General features: G+C 43.5%; 1 protein-coding gene across 1 annotated transcript in view; it reads right to left on the bottom strand.

Moving 5' to 3' along the window:
• Window positions 1–11,200: 11,200 nt before the first annotated feature.
• The window catches only part of DERL1 (derlin 1), a 53,751-nt gene continuing 46,938 nt past the window's right edge, over window positions 11,201–18,013 (bottom strand). The window contains exons 7-8 of the mRNA XM_082257294.1: window positions 13,858–13,968; window positions 11,201–11,846 (exon numbers count right to left, since the gene is read on the bottom strand). Of these exons, the coding sequence (XP_082113420.1) occupies window positions 11,702–11,846; window positions 13,858–13,968 (256 nt within the window). The 3' untranslated portion in view covers window positions 11,201–11,701. The remainder of the gene's footprint in view (window positions 11,847–13,857; window positions 13,969–18,013) is intronic.

Raw genomic sequence — 18,013 nt, 5'->3', positions numbered from 1 at the left:
CTACAGCTTTCTGGGATACTCACGTCACGGGTCCCAGGAGGATTCAGGCTGCTCTAAAGCACATGCACATTGCATATGCATAAATATGCAGACACCTGGCTGCAGTGCATAGAATTTTGTCATGTCATTTTGCGATGATTCAATAAAGTCCACATAAAGTAAACAGTGTGATGCATTGCACCGCCCTTACACAACTTAAGCCAGCGCACTCTTGTTTTAGGTTGCAAGCTGGTGCAAAGAAGCCTGTAAGCAGGTTAAAGTTACGCTAGTTAGACGCTGCCCGGATGAGGGTAAGAGTTAATGCCTTTCAGTTCTTTGGTGGGTTATCTTTAGGTCTGACCCACTGATGTTGTGATATAAAAGAGGGACAGTGGTCCGGAACGGAAGAGAACTCCCTAGGGGAGAAGATCAGAGAGCCACACCAGAGTGTCCAATGGAAAGTCGCTTCCCACTGCTGTGATGTAGAAGGTCATTAAAACCTGGAGTTAATCCCCAAAGATTCCAGAACTGGGAAATGCCACTTGTGAATCCTATACATTGTACATGGACCCTACCTATGTATGTATGCTGGGGCAGCACACAGCCTGAGTTAAGAATATGGATGTAGGGGGGTGGGGAATCTTGTTCTTGCATGTTGGACTGAAATGTTCATGTTGCATATTTCCAAGTAGAGATTTGAAAATATGTTTCCACCTAGTCTGAAGTTACTTGAAGTTAGAGGTGTAATGCAAGTAACTGGCGCCACACATGGTCTGTAGTTCGGGTCACTAGACACACTGGGGTATTAAGATGTCAGTACCAAAGTTAGTGTAGTGTACAGATGCAAGTGGTTACCCATGGTAACAGAAGTCTTCCAAGCAGCTGGTCGTTAAGCATGTGCCTGGGACAAGTGGGATAGCCTCTTGCAGGAGGGAGTTGTTGGCACTCTCTGTCTCCCATAGCAACAGAAGCTGACACACCACTGAGGTCCCCAGCCTGTGCCCAGACAAGTTAAAGGAAGTCAAATGCCCACACAGAGTCCATGCTGGGTGCACAAAGGCACCCCATACCACTATTGGGAGTGAGGTAGTGATGATATGCTGGATGGGTCAATGTGGACAAGGCTCAGCCTGTCCCTCCCAATTCAAGTTACAGGGAAGGAGTACATTGTCACGGGGACCCAAGTGTTAACTGGAGAACAGGGGCCCTGCTTAAAGCGGAGTTCTGGCCTCAAAATCGAAAAAATCAATTTTGGGCCATCTGCTTGCTGAGTGTCACCTGAAAAAGAAATGAATGCTCCAGATTTTTTTTTTCCACTTACCTTGTTATATAAATATACTCACCTTCCTTCCACTTCCTCCCTCTGCGGCCACGGCCCGTGCCGTCACTTCCGGCTTGCGATGATTCCTGGGAGCTGAACGCCATCGCTCCGAGGAGTCAATGAGCCTGCATCGGCCCCATTCATCAATTCCGATGCAGGCACGGCATTCCCTGCTAAACAGCTTCTGGGCGTGCAGGGATGCCGCGCCTGCACCGGAAGTGACTAGTGGGGCCGATGCAGGGCATTCTGGGACTCCGATGTCACCGAAGAGGACACACTGGCTTCAGCTGCCCACACCTGAGATGGCAGCGCTGGAGAAGAAATTTTCAAGGTAAGTATTTCTTCTAAAAGGTAAGTGCGACCCGGGACAGTTCAGAGGCTATCCATTGTGGAATGTACTAGCCCTGACTGTACCGGGGGTATTTTTATCTAAATTTCACCCCTGAGGCCAGAACTCCGCTTTAAGGTTGAGCATCTACCATGGTGGCCTCAGCCTTGTCCTAGAACATTGATGAAAATCGAACACAGCAAAGATTGTGTAATACAGTGGGCCCGTACCAAGTGCCTAGTGTAGCCCAGAAGAACCCAACCCGGGGGTAGTTCTCTCATGTGGCCCAGACTTGGCACCCAACGAGGTAATGGTAAAGTATAGGGGAAAGGCCCATCATCAGAACTATACAGTCACCATCAGATGGGATGTCAACCAACTTCAGCTCAAATTAAAGCGGTTGTAAACCCTATTTAAAAAAAAAAAAAAAAAAAAACCCTGCAAGACAAAGGCATAATGAGCTAGTATGCATCGCATACTAGCCCATTATGTTTAACTTACCTTAAAACGAAGCCCTGACACGGACCCCCGGACATCGATGCGGGCGCTGCCATGATCCCTAGTCGTCTCTTCCGGGTTCGGCGGCTCTGGCGCGCTGATTGGCCGAAAGAGACGGCTCCAGCGCGCTGATTGGCCGGAGCCGCGATGACGTAACTCCCGCGCATGCGCGCGGGAGTGATTTTTCCGGCAAGCTCCCGGCAAGTTAATTGAAGGTCCCCCTGGACCTTCAGAGCGCATGCGCCGCTCGCGCGAGCGGCTGCATGCACTGTAAATATGTCCTAAACCGTGCCGGTTTAGGAGATATTATTTGTACCTACAGGTAAGCCTTATTATAGGCTTACCTGTAGGTAAAAGTGTCCAAAAGCGGGATACAACCGCTTTAAAGGGGCCTTAATTTAAAATAGTGTTAATTTAGTCGCTGAAAATATATATTTTTTTAGTCAACGAAAATATAACTAAATCAAAATTAACACTGCACTACCACATAGGAATAGCAGAGGGCATCTACTAAGCTGTTAAAATAAATAAAAAAAATTAGGAAAAAGGTTTATTTATTTTTTCTTAAAATTTAACCACTTGGCAACTGCGCTATAGCTGAACTATGGCATTAGCGCGTTCGTCCAGTTCTGGGAGGGGGCATCTATCAACGTCCTCCCAGAACCACGTTCGCTGCGGCATGCATCGGACACAGCTGATCACAGATCAGGGTAAAGGTCCAAATACAGCAGCCCTTTTCCAAGATCAGCTGTGTCCAATCACAACTAATCACAATGTAAACATACTGTCCGTTTATCGGCATTCCTTTCCTCATGCTGTCACAGTGAAAATGCAAATTTGCTCATTAAACTGCTTTGTGAAATTTGCTTGGAAAAATGTAAAATCTGCAGATGTTTTTCTAAATAACGTTTTATTTTTTAAATAATTTAGTTCATTTAATTTAGTGGCACATTTATAAAAACAGTGAGAATGTGGCATTTTCCAAACATTCGCGAATCCATGTGGCAGAACATGCAACACACATTTGGGGTGCAATTCATTTTAAATGGCACCCCAAACATTGTGTGATTTTGACAGAATAGCACTGCAACAAAACACGACTTTACAAATCATCCAAAAAAGGAGCAGGAGCTTCTTTTAGGCAACAAATACACATAGGGTAGCCCCATGAAGTGAATTGGCTGCCCTATTCATGCCATGTGGAATTGTGGGAAAATTGCTCAAACAAAATCGCAAGTGGGAACGCGAAATCTCACTACACGAAGTGTACATGGGGGCCGTAAAGCGGCGTTCCACTCGTTTTTGTGTTTATTAAAAGTCAGCAGCTACAAAAAGAGTATCTGCTGACTTAATAAACACACACTCACTTGTCGCCCGATCCAGCGATACGGCCGCCCGAAGCCTCGATCCTCTCCCTCTCCTCTCGGCGGCTCCGACATCTCGAGTGGGCACCCAGCTGTGACAGCTTGTGGCTCAACAGCCGGCTTCGCACTGTGCATGCTGCGAATCGCCAGCTTAGGGTGCTGTGTTGACAGGGTTCTGCTCACTTCAAATGGGTTTTAGATTCTTATACAAGTCTATGGAAATGCAAAAACACTTGAAGCACCTTTCAATGGATTCTGAATGATCTCAGTCTGAAGCCAAACTGAATCCATTAACACAGACCTTTGACATGACTGTGCAGTCAAATAGGCATCAGAGTCAGGCCCAGCGCACTCAGTAAGAGACCTGATCAGACACGCCCCCTTCCTTTCTGCAAGGCAAATCTGTGTGGGAAAACGGGTACAGGGGGGTGTGGCTGTTACTCAGCTCTGCCAGTACAGAGCATTGGGATGTGATGGCTAGAAGAGTCTAGATTGTGAATGATCTCAGAAAAGTTACAAACCTACACATAAAGCCGTATTACCCTCCAAAACATGTCCCTGATTCAAACAGGACTTCAAAGAAGCAATCTGTAATCATTCATGCAAGGCGAACAATTCAAACTTTTCCCAAGAAAAAAAAAAAAAAAGAATTTTCATAAATGGAAAAGAAAATCAGAGTGATTACATTTCCTTTGAAACTTTAATTTAAAACATTACAAACAAAAATCTCATTACAAAAAAAGGTTCTCTGTACAAAAGAAGACGTTTGGAGGCAAATACATAGAAAGATTTCACCGATTCATCAGGTTCTATGTAATGATCAGAGTTAGCATAGGCAAGCTTTAAACTGTCCGCCGCAGTATCAAAGACGTTACATCCGACCACAGGCGATGGTGAAGGGGAGACTTTCTGGTCTTGCTTGTATTCAAGTAAAGGGGGAATACAGTGAAATGTAATCAGTAATGTTAGTAGTATTCCTGAAGAAGAATAATAGAAGGGCTAGCATTTTGCCCCAGGCTCTCTTCAGTGCTGCTTACAGATCCTGAGGCCTAGGCATTCTGAAGGACCATATTGGCTGAAATACTCTGCAGCAGATATCAAAGTACCAAAGCCTGGGTAATGTGAATACATTTGTACAAAGTTGTTCAAGCATTTCTTGTAGGCAATGACCTAATTTGCTTTTATATCCATCTTTGGAACAGAGGAGGGAAGTTTTATCATACAGAAAAAAATGGATCGATGCATTAAACATTTGGTTTAGATAAAAAGTTTACATTCAATATCACCACATTTTATTTTTAAATCACGTGATCTGGTACTTACATTTTTCTTTTATCGTGTGACCAAAAAAAAAATAAACACACACCACTTATTTTTTTTCTATTTCTGAGAGATCGCTGTTCTGCTCCTGACTTATGTGATCTGCACTAGGATAGACTTTTAGTTCTAATCAGATTAGGTGGACTCCAGCAACAAGCAAAAAAAATTTGGGTGAGGTCAGATGGACGGCAGAGTAAAAACTTGTGACAGAGTAAAAATGACAATGAGATTTTAATAAAAAAAAAAAAAAAAAATGAAAATAAAGCGAATTACTGGTAGAACCACAACAAGGGAGCTCCTTTCTCTGAGTCCTCCGACAGTCGCCGCCTCTTCATATTCGTCACATATGGGGTATTAGACTTTGCTCCGAAGGAGTAGCTAGGCAACAGAATATGTTAACAATAAAGCTTTTAACATATCCCACCCTCAAGGGGTGGTCCCCTCAGTCAATACCCTCCTACTTCCTGCAACCATATCTCAGTTTTAGTGGAATAGCAGTAGAGTATACAACCAAACCCCAAAAGAGGGGCGGGGGCGGCGACTGTCGGAGGACTCAGAGAAAGGAATTTTACAGGTAAGATTTTACAAAAATTCCGTTTTCTCTTACGTCCTCCGACAGTCGCCGCCTCTTCATATTCGTCACATATGGGGACGTCCCAAAGCAGTGCAAACATGAGGGGTGGGAAACGCATCCGCGCCGAAAAGGCAACGCAGTCTCCGCATCAAAGAAAGGAACCTTACCAAAGGAAGGAAACCAGCTGGGCAACAGGAAAAACAAGTGCTCAACAGGAGCAACAACCCAGGAAAAGACAAAAAACCAGGGGATACAAAACTTATCCCAACAGCCAGGAGTCCCCAACAAGGGACCCTAGGGAACAGCCGCACTAAGAACCTTGCGGCCAAAGGAAGCATCCGCCGATGCCTGAACATCTACTTTGTAGAATTTTGTGAACGTGTGTACGGTCGACCAGGTCGCCGCCTTACACACCTGGGCTACAGAAGCCCCATGACGACAGGCCCAAGACGTACTCAAAGATCTAGTAGAGTGCGCCTTCTCCTGACAAGCTAGACATTAAAACAGATATGGTTGCAGGAAGTAGGAGGGTATTGACTGAGGGGACCACCCCTTGAGGGTGGGATATGTTAAAAGCTTTATTGTTAACATATTCTGTTGCCTAGCTACTCCTTCGGAGCAAAGTCTAATACCCCATATGTGACGAATATGAAGAGGCGGCGACTGTCGGAGGACGTAAGAGAAAGTATTTTTCATGCTTTTCAACTAAGAATCACTAGGGGGCACTGTACACCATGTACTGGAATCACTTGCCGACGACTTTCCCAATCTTTCCAAAAAAGAGGTCAATTTAAGGTCTTTTAGACTTTAGGGGGGGGGCAGACTTTGCCTAGTGGAAGTAGAAAATGCCCTGGTGTCAGTGGATATAACCAATGCCCCATTGTTGGTACTAGTGGGAGGAAAAGTGCCCCTTCGTTGGTATCAATGGGAGGAAAAAGGGCCGATCGCTGGTGTCTGTGGGAGGAAGACTGCCAAATCGCTAGTGTTGGTGGGAGAAATAATGCCCCATCCTTGGTGTCAGTGAAATAGTGCCCCAAGGGCCAAATCAGACTCAACCTTTTAAACATAGAGGAACCCTTGAAGTAACTTTCTGGTCTCGGGGAACCCCCGCTAAAAATTACTATATGTACAACTCATGATACATTAGTGTGATCAGTGGGAAGAATGGTCCTTATACATGTGGTCATTGGGAAGAATTCCCCCCTTACAGATAGCTAAAAAGTGCAATAGTGTCAGTGGGAACTTATTTGAAAGGCAGAAATTGCTCAAGGAACATCTAGCAACCTCTGGAGAAACCCTGGTTGAGAAACCCGGGTCTACACCATCCATTCTCAACCAGGGTTCCTCCAGAGGTTGCTTAGGGGTTCCTTGAGCAGTGGCAGATTGACCCCCTATTTGATGGTCCATGCATAGTTTTGGGGCCAATGCCACATGGCAGAGCCAGCAGGATGACACCAATGATCATTTTAAATATCTGCAAGCGTGGCAGTCTCACCACCACTGTAGGGGACATGCTTCCCATTGACCACCAAAGTAAGGCAATTTTCCCATTGACCACCAGTGAATGGTTTTCATCAATGGTTCCCCAAGATCTACGAATTATTTCAAGGGTTCCTCTATCGGAGAAAAGGCTGCTCTAGCCACTTCCCCAGCTGGGCTACCTATAGACCTAATAGTCCCGAAGATAAAAGGCAATCTATAGTTTGACATGTATTCTTCTGAAAAATGTATGTTGATATAAAAAAAAAAAAAAAAAAAAACTGATTTTTTTTCTTCTCATTTGTTAACTTATCTGAGAGGGAGAAACTGCTCATTGTTCAAGGAACCCTCCCCCAACAACCTCTGGAGTAATGCCTCGTACACACGCGTCGATAGTTGGCCGTGAATTTTCGGCCAACATCAGATCGGCCGATTTTCGGCTTGTTAGTATGATGCTTCCGACAACCGACTCCGACTTTTCGGCCGAAAAAAATCTGGTGTGCAGGCTATAAAATATTTGTTGGCCGTCAACAAAACGGCCGATTTTCCGTCAGTCAGTACAGATTTCGGCAGACAAAAATCTGATGAGCAAGACTAGGCATGCTCAGAGATGAAAAACACACGGAAAGTAAACCAGCACATGACATCACTTCTGAAGTAGATTTTTGTTGGCCGAGAAAATTCGTGTGCAGTCTAGGCACATTCCAACCAACACAACAACACTGGACAAAAGTCGGCCGATCATCGTTGCGTGTGTACAAGGCATAACCCTAGTTGAGAAACCCTGGGCCAGATAAGGCAAGCAAAGGACCACATTTGGCTCTTGGTCTGCAGTTTGGAGGAGACCACTGATCTACAGCAATGTATGGCCAAAGGTTAGGGAATTCCTGACCATCACATTTCTATGTTAGACATTCTACTCCAAAACCAGGAGCAAGCCTGTAACTATGCAATCCCAATTGACAAAGACTGGAAGATAACTGCACGGTTCCAACCTTGTGGTAACAGTTTGGGAAAGACCAATTTATTTTCCAGCATGACTGTGTCCCTGTGTACAAAGCCAGATCCATAAAGACTTTGTCTGAGGAGTTTGGTGTGGAGGAACCGGAATGGTCTGCAAAGAGCCCTGACCTCAACCCTACTGAACTCCTTAGGGTTGAATTGGGTGAGAAGACTGGGCTCAAATGGGCATTCCATTCCAACATCAGTATCGGACCTCACAAATGTTCTTATTGCTGCTGGGGGGGGTACCCTAGACAAAAACATGCATTTAACCCTTGCAGTGTGTAGAGATCTACTGCAAGTTTTTAAAAATGTGCCCCAGAATTCAGCCTGAAGGCCTCATGCACACTGGACAGGAGCATCTGGCGTTTTATTTTTTTTACTGCCTCTAAGTACCCCTGCATGTTAGTCTATGCGTCCATGCACACATAGGCGTTGAGGCATTAAAGCGGTAGTATACTGCTTTTTTTTTTTTACTTTTAACTACAGCTAAGCCTATAATAAGGCTTACCTGTAGGTACAATTAATATCTCCTAAATCTGCACAGTTTAGGAGATATTTGCACTGCATGCAGCCGCTGACGCGTGCGGCGTATGCGCTCTGAAGGTCCGGCGGACCTTCAGAGTTCCTTGCTGAGAATTGCCGGAAAATGGCTCCCGCGCGCATGTGCGGGAGTGACGTCATTGCGGCTCCGGCCACTCACAGCGCCGCAGACGCCGAATCCAGAAGAGATACAGAGGGATCATGTCCGCTCCCACAGCGGTGTCCGGAGGTCCTTGTCGGAGCTTCGTTCTAAGGTAAGTGTTACATAATGAGCTAGTATGCGATGCATACTAGCTCATTATGCCTTTGTCTTGCAGGGTTTTTTTTTTTTTCCTTTGAGTATACTACCGCTTTAAGGAGGCAGAAAAAAAAAAAAAAACAACCAGTGCATCTTGGAACAGCAGAGTTCTGGCAGAAAAAAAATGCTTGACGCCTGTAAACACACGTTAACGCTAGGTGTGTCAGGCACTTGAGCGTGAATTCCTTTCAATGGCCAGGATAAATTATTATTCTGGCCAATGAAATGAATGCCCAAGTGTCTGATGCATCTAGACATGTTTACACGTGCTTTCAAGCATCTGACATTTGCTGCCAGGACCCAATCAGATGGGTATTAGTGCTCTAATTAATAACTTCATGTCTACAGTTAACGTAAGCTTCTGGAAGGTTTGCTGGCCCTTTAAGTAAATGCACTAAAAGAATAACCAATGGATCCATCAAAAGTATGTAATTTCCCTATATGGCTTCAGCTGTAGTCATTAAATAAATATCACAAAGTAACTTAACCAATACTTTGGTTAAGTCAGCTGTATTCTAAAACCAGACAGAATTCGGAAAAGCTACATTCATTTCTTCGGGTGCTGGCTCTGCTCTGCTCCTGCATGACCTGTACATTTAATAGTTAAGGGGATCTGCACACAGTTTTTGAAGGTGTCAAGTAATGGAGAACGCAGTTTTCACATTTAAAAGGGGGAACCTGTCCCAACAAATGCTATTACCTTTAATAATGCCCCTGGGACCTCCCCCCACTGCCTACATTAAGGGTAGACATCAGCCAATAGCATCTCTACCCTGGGTTTTACCTTTCAAACGGTCAGAATTTACACGGGCACTTCGGGGCCCTCTTTGGCACTGGATGGACCAAAGAAAAGATATTTTCATCAGAAAAAAAAAACACATCGCTCAGAACAGTGGGGACATCAGGTAAACGGAAACGTCCATCAGGTGCATTGTCTCTCCAAACCCCATAGGATACAATACCAAGCAAAAGACAGCCGGCAAAGATATTGTATGCCACCTCATGGTACTCTTAATAGAACCATTAAAGTATAACTAAAGGCAAAACTTTTTTTTTTTTTTTCGTTTTGGATAGAGTGAAGAGGGATTACAACATCTGTCAGTTTCTATTGTGCTCTGTGTCCCCGTTAGGGAGATTCATCCTATTTGTCACAAAGATGGCAAAAAATAAACCATACAGGGGTGATAAACCTCCCCTTACTCTATCCAAAAAAAAAAAAAGTTTGGCCTACAGTTCTACTTTAAGCCCAATGTAAAACTTTTTTTTTTTTAAATGAGGGATTAGGGTCCCTGCAAGGTTTATTTATGTCCAAGTCCCCGTTAAGGAGGTTCACTCCTGTCCTGACCACCATTGTCACCAAGAATGAAAGTGGAGGTAAAATCGGAAATTTTGAGTTGTCGCCAGAACAGGATGAGAAGGGAATCTTCCAATGGGACAGTTGTTCCAGTGACAACGGTTACCCTCACTTCCTGCTGAGTCTACAGGACAGGAAACGGAGGGAAGTCTTTCTAATGTAATGCAAATAGCAAAAATCTGATGGTGGTGTTCACCCTTCCCTGCTTTATCCAAAAAGAAAAGAACAAGAAGGAACCTTCTCGGTATACTTTAATTTATAGCTTTTACACTTGGCTGAGCTCCAGGAAGGGAAAAAAAAAAAAAAAAAAAAATATATTATATATATATATATATATATATATATATATATATAAATTGTATCTTCCTATAATCCTCTATAAGGGCCAGTTCACACCATAGCAACACAGTTCAGATGCGTTCCAGATTATTTTCTACATGCGCATTTTTAATGCGCTCCAGTGGATTTTTGATGCGGTCCAGTGAATTTTCCCCCCTCTTTTTCTTAACCTTAAGAATATTTGTGTTCCAGAGCATTTATGGTGCATTTAGGTGTGCTCCCATGCGTTTTTGATGCATTTTACTGCGTTCCGGTACAGTCCAGAAAAAAAATGCAGCATGTTCTACTTTTTTTTCTGTAACCGGAAAGCCCTGGAACTCACCACACTGGTGTAAACTATGCCATTAAAAACAATATACCTGACTAACCATGTGGGTTTGATGCAAAAAAAAAAAAAAAACGCACTGGACTGCATGTGTCGTGAACTGGGGGGAGACCTAGCAGCCAAGCAGGCTCAGCTGCCAAATTCATTGAATGCTCAATGTGCTTACGTAAAAGGGAGAGCTCAGGGAAGACGACGTGTATGGCTGATCCTTTATTGTCCAACCAGTGGGCTGGAGTTGTGTCCTGGACCAAGTTGTGCTGCTTGACTGCAGTAGAGGTCCAGGACCTGACTAGAGTGCCGGGATCCCAAAAGAGCGGAAAAATCTGCGGAAGGTATGAGAATTCTCACATGTTTTCAGACTATACCGGTAGTCTCTTGCCTGGAGTTCAGCTTCCTCACCACTTTGATTGTAACCAAAATTAGGTTCGAAAATGGACTTTCAATTGTGGACAGCAAACAACTCACATTGTTGAATCTTACGTAGAATAGATTTTAATCGGCACATTTGTAGATGTTATTCTCCCTTCTAACAATAACAGAAGGAGTTTGGTTTGGACTGACATTGGGTTCAGTGGCCCGTTGCTTTGCAAGCCCAGTGGTCAAACGGTTAGCTTTTCAGTACTGTCAGCATCACCTCCAAAGAAAGAACACTTGTCTCCTTGTGATCTCCTTTTTCCCCAATAAAATGCAAAAACAGAACTTATATAGAATATTCTTAACCAAGCTAAGATAAAGTGGCACAGATTATCTAATTTAAATAATAAAAATAGGTGGCAATCAGGTGGTACACCACGGCTCAACTTGTAGATGCAGGTCTGAGACGCCTTTGATGTAACGCCGATACAAAAATTTGTGTCGTCAGCAGTCGTCGTACTTACTGCCTCTTGCATAAGTTTTTTCCTTACAAGTTCAAAAGTTAAAGTAAAATGTAAAAAGTTTATCACACAAAATTCCCCTTCCGAGGAGGAAATTTCCTTTCACTGGTCGCCCAGCCGAAACCCTTGACCCCAGTTGTGTCGCCCGCCGCCGCCTCCTGGCTGATCATCTGCTGCTCGTCTGGCACTGGCTGGAGGGATACCGAATCCGGAGACTCCTCCTCTTCTGTTTGGGAACCAGCGGTACCTGGAAATCAAGAAATTGTCCCATTATTTTTAAGATTCCGATTGAACAAAAATACATTTTTTTTATTTTAAAATGTAGAACAGTTAAAGCGGATCTTCACCCATTTCTGTGACCTGGCTCCTCCGCTGCACATTGTTTATTATGGCCCGACCCCACCCTTCTTGGCGAATAGCGCTAGTGCCCCTGGCACATCCTGGGATATCCGAACGTCACCCCATTCACCAATATTCATCAGCTGATGAGGCAGAGCTGCTCCTTATTTTGAAATGATCTTGACAATATTGTCAGGATCCACCCAACTGCCTGACTGGTAGCTTTCTCCACCTCTCTGTGCTTGGTTGAGAGCGAGAGCCAGCAGTGCCCTCCCCAGTGACTAACAATGCAGCTCTCTGCTCCGGCCAGACCAAGAACGCAGTTATCTGTGTTAAAGAGGAGAGACAGCTGTAGGATCACACTTAAGCTGCAACATGGAGGAGAGATTTCCTTTTTATTTTTTTTATAACCTCATACTTCTCCTTTAATACAGTGAAGTACAGGTATAGAGATTTACAAAGTTCTGCCACACAGCACAGTCCTGTTTGGCAGGGGAGGAGATCTCTGCTGCATTTTCGCTTTCACTTACAGATCTCATCCCCACTCCGAGCCTGTGAAAGTTTAGCCAATTGTGCTGCTTCTCCCTCCCCCTTTCATGAGCTTTGCTGTACAGGGGTTGTGAGAGGCTATCAGGTCAGATTAGGGTACTTAAAGTGTCCCTCCTCCCCAAATGTCCCACCCTATTGTGGGGATACTCCGCTCTAGCCCCCTCCATCTAACACATTTGGATATTTTTTAAAGTAAGGGTCTTTTCACACGAACGATTCGATCAGATCCGCCTGTCAGTTTTTTAGGCGGACCTGATCAGATGCTCTATGCATCCCTATGGAGCAGCGGATGACAGCGGAGACATCTCCGCTGACACCCGCTGCCATCCGATTCCGATCCTGTTCGTGAAATCCGGACGGATGGAAACCCTATTTTCCATCCATCTGGCGGTTCGGATTGGATGAGAACGGACAAGCGGTCATCGGATCTCCCCATAGAGGACAGCGGGGATCTGACAGCTCTGTCTCTGCACAAAGAGCGGAGATGGAGCGGTCATCCGCCTGCTCAGTGGGATCGGTGGATTGATCCCCCGCTGAGCAGAACAGACCTCGTCGGACGGTGCACCGTGTGAAACGACCCTAAAGCACTTTCTCCTTTCTCACCTTGGGACAAAGTAGAGACCTTTGCAATATCTGAGCATGTAAAGGTTTCCAGAAGCAAATCTGCAAGGATGGTGTAGTGTGGGAGGTTTCTTACTATGCATGCATGAGCACAGTTTGGCACATGCACAGATGCACTGCAGGGCTCTGCCAAATCCCAAAGGCTAGAGAAAGCCCTTGCTTTCATAAAAAAATAAATACTATACACACACACACACACACACACATACATACATACATACATATAAAATACAAATTGGGCTAACGTTACAGCTTTGTTTTTTTAATTTCTTGAAGTATATTTTTTCCCTAAAAAATTGTGTTTGAAAGACTGCTGCGCAAATAGTGTGACATAATATTGCAACAACCACCATTTTACCACCTAGGGGGCAGGCATCACGCGATAACTCACATGTGGGGTGCAAATACCGTTTACACATGCGTGCGCAACTTATGAATGCATTCGCTTCTGCGCACGAGCAGAGGGTGCTTTAAAGTTTTCTTTTTTTTTCTTAAACACATATTTATATATATATATATATATATATATATATATATATATAAATATATATATATATATATATACACACACATATATAATACATATACACACAATTAATGATGTATTAATCATTACAGAGCTGCATTCATTTGTGTTTCTTTATATCTGCCTGGAGTTCGGTTCCAAAAAAAAAAAAAAAAAAAAAACACTTGGAGATCCCCTCATAACATTATTTTATACCTTACATCAAACAACGCCATTTACTTACAGAATCTCTGGCGTGGAAAGAAAACTTCTGCCTCCCAGGTCCATGGGATATTTAAACATTAGGAAGAAGTAGAGATGGCCCACCAAGTTTCCAATCAGTTCATTGACGATCCTTAAAAAAAAATAAAAAATAAAATAATTTATACACATTTAAATTGGAATCGCATGGTACTACACGCCATTTAGATTGGCCAAAATGTTTCCCTCCATCTCTCCTTGTACGTGAATATTAGATAGATAAACCACAACCAGCTATGGCCCTATTTAAATGGATTGTAAAGTAAGAAGGGTTTTTTTTTTTTTTAATCTTAATGCAATCTATACATTAAGCTAAAAAAAAAAAAAAAAAAAAAGAAACCTGTGTGCAGCAGGCCCCCCCCCCCCCCCTCAGCCCCCCTAATACTTACCCGAGCTAGTCTTTATCCAGCGATGTTGCAGGACTTTCTCAGCTGCCCTGGACTCCTTTCCTCATTGGCTGAGACAGCAGCGCAGCGTGACTGGCTCCGGCTGCTGTCAAAGTCAGTCAGCCAATCGGTAGGGAACGGGCGGGGTCAGGTCAGAGCTCCATGTCTGAATAGACACAAGGAGCTGCATTTTGGCTTGGGTGTCCCCATAGCAAGCTGCTTAGTGTGGGGGCACTTGACCGGAGGGAGGGCCAGGAGTACGGAAGAGGGACCTGAGATGAGAAGGATCGGGGCTGCTCTGTGTAAACCAACTGCACAGAGGAGTAAGTATAGGTTTGTAAAGCCTCTTACAAAAAACAAAAAAAAAAAACACAATCACTTTAATATCAAAATTGACACATTTTCCCCATCTTATCAATCAGTAGTCACCCACATCTTACTAGAAGCACGATTATTCATTCTTAGAAACTGGAAACCAAACACAGCACCTAATCTCTCAGAGGTAGCGAGTATGGGTAACTCTAATTACAACTTTGAACACCTCCTACCACTAAATGCTTTTAAATATGCTGAATTCTCTAAGGCTACGTTCACATCTTGGCGTTTCTATTACAGGCGTTTTTATGGGCATTTTTAGATTGGAGACCAATGGAAAACGCCTGTAATCTGCCCAAAAAGAAGCTTATGTACTTTTTTGAGCGTTGGGCGTTTTGCTCGCAGCGTCAAACCGCTCAGATGTGAACAGGGGCCATTGAAATGAATAGGATTTGTCTTGTTGGGCGTTTTGAGAGCTGATCCTAGAGCAGAAAAACTCCCCAAAAACGCCTACATGTGAACGGAGCCTAAATCATTGAGTAGATGGGTAGAAAAACATCTACAGCAGCCTTTTTTTAACCAGTGTGGCCTGGCAAAATGCCTAACAATGTATCAAAAATTGTACACAAGCCCGCAGATGGATGAAGCCTGCCTTTTAGTTATACAAAACCACAGGTTTTCATTATGCACCATTACAACTTTCTAGACCAAGGATCTCCAAACTACGACCCTCCAGCTATTGGGAAACTACATTTCCCATGAGGCATTGTAAAACTCTGACATTCACAGACATGACTAGGCATGATGGGGATCGTAGTTCCTGAACAACTGGAGGGCCATAGTTTGGAGACCCCTGGTTTGGACCCTGGCATCCTAACAACCAATGAGGTCATCTGTTGATAAAGAGGATGTCTGTTGCCTCCACAGAATCCCTCTTTGACCCTCCTCTGCCTCTCTCCAATTAGCTGGGGTGACATTAGCTGACCGTGGGAGAGAAATTGAGGGAGAAGAGAAACATTGGTGTACTAGTCAGTACCAGTGTGCAAAAGTGTATTTGCTTTGGAAGAATAAATCGTCTCTAACGTTGGGTGTCCTACGTGTGGATGTTAATGCATTGTGTAAAGCCATTAGAATACTTTTTACATTCTGGAAAGGGGGGGGGGGGTCTTAAGACTGTCCAAAATTTTAATGGGTGCCTTGACTGGAAAAAAGGTTGAGAAATCCTGGTCTACAGTATCTACTCTTGCATGACCACTAGAAGCAAATTATATGTATCCGCGATTCATGTACTCTTGGAAATCCTGTACACCTTTGAAGTTCTGTACCTGATGTTTCTTGAGCCCTGTGACTTTTACTGTAGATCATATACTGGGTTTTAATGGTACAGTCACCAAACAGGTAATCAGACCGGTATCAGGACAATATCCCCCCGGACAATATCCCCCCCTGGACAATATCCCCCCAGACAATATCCCCCCAGACAACATCCCCCCTGGACAACATCCCTCGGACAATATCCCCCCTGGACATAGGGTTAGGGGGTTAGGGTTAGAGGGGGGATATTGTCCAGGGGGGATATTGTTCTAGAATCAAAATCAGACCACAAGGAATATATGAAAAATATATCATTTACATCACATTTTCATATAGGCCTTCTGGTCTGATTACCCGTTTGGTGACGATAGCATTAAAATCCCTCTTATTGCCCCCCAATCTCTTTTTTATGTCAAGATTTGGGATGTAGCTACCCCTTAACTTATATTTACCAAAAAAAATATTGCCTGAAGCCAATTGTTTTTCATATACTGTTTGTTACTTTGTCTTTAAGGCTCCGTTCACATGTCAGCGTATGGATTGCGGGCAGAACCGCCGCGGTTCCGCCCGCGATCCGGAGATTACTGCAAATCGCGGGACGCCTGTGCGTTGCCCGTTGATTTGCAATAGACCCCCAAACGCTGAGCGATGTTTCCGCGATTTCCGCCTGCCCAATCGCGGTCACATCGCGCAAAAAAAAAAAATCGCGGGACGCATTACGCCCAAAAATGTACAAGAGCTTCTTTGGAGCGTATTGCGATTTTTTTTGCGCGATGTTACCGCGATTCGGCAGCCGGAAATCGCGGCAACATCGCTTAGCGTTTGGGGGTCTATTGCAAATCAACGGGCAACGCACAGGCGTCCCGCGATTTGCAATAATCTCCGGATCGCGGGCGGAACCGCGGCGGTTCTGCCTGAGATCCATACGCTGACATGTGAACGGAGCCTAAATCAAAACTCAAATAAAAACTAATAATTCAAAAAAAGTGGATTTGAATTATTCAAATGAACACTGCTGTACGTAAATTTCTGCAAAAGTATTGAGTGACATAACTCTCCGGAATGTGAACTATTCTTGTAATGTTTGTTGGTTCCCAAACTTTTCTCTGATTAAAAAAAAAAAAAAAAAAAAAAAAAAAAAGTGGAACTGCAGCCAAAACATTATTTTATAAAGTAGGATAAAGTACAAAATTAGCAGATTTTACTGCTGCTGCTGACCCCATAGAAGAGATCTACCTTTATAGTCACTAAGACAAGTGGGTGAAAAAGCAATAAACCCCGACAGACTAAAACCCTATCAAAAAAGAAAGAAGAAAGAAAGAAGAAGAAGGAATAAAACCGCAAATTCACGCACAGGGTGCTCCTATGTATGTAAACCGCGATTGCTCCATACATGTTAAATACTTCCGTGAGTCAGAGTAACAATTCTAGGGCCATCATTTACGATTTATGCTAAATGGATGACCTGTAAAGGCATTTAAAGCATCTACTCATTATTTTGGACACCATCATCATTTGCTATTTTGTGGGTGCTCGCAGTTTTGAGGCTTGATACATTTGGTATCCATTTAATCTATACCCCCTTACATTTTATTATGAAAAAAAAAAAAATGGGGATCAAGTTGGGTTCCTGTAATAAAATAAATGTTTGTTTCCGAAAATTTAAAAAAAAAAAGAAAAAAATTGAAAAACTTTTTTTTTTTAATTCTACAGGGCCCCTGCTTTAAAAATATGTGCAAAAAAAAGGGAAAAAATTGCTCTAGAGGAGTACTAGTTAACTTAACATTTCTAAGACTGGCCATACAGTGCCTTGAAAAAGTATTCACGCCCCTTGAAATTTTCCACATTTTGTCATGTTACAACCAAAAATGTAAATGTATTTTATTGGGGTTTTATGTGATAGATCAACACAAAAAAGTAGCACATAATTGTGAAGCCGAAGGAAAATGATAAATGGTTTTACTTTTTTTTTTACAAATAAAGATCTGAAAAATGTGGCATGCATTTGTATTCACCCCCTTTTACTCTGATACCCCTAACTAAAATCTAGTGGAACCAATTGCCTTCAGAAGTCACCTAATTAGTAAATAGAGTTCATCTGTGTGTAATTTAATCTCAGTATAA

Source organism: Pelophylax lessonae (genome assembly GCF_965119305.1).
Source record: "Pelophylax lessonae genome assembly, chromosome: 5".
Classification (NCBI taxonomy): Eukaryota; Metazoa; Chordata; class Amphibia; order Anura; family Ranidae; genus Pelophylax; species Pelophylax lessonae.
The sequence above is the reverse complement of the archived record's forward strand: the minus strand, read 5'-3'. Positions and strand labels throughout refer to the sequence as shown.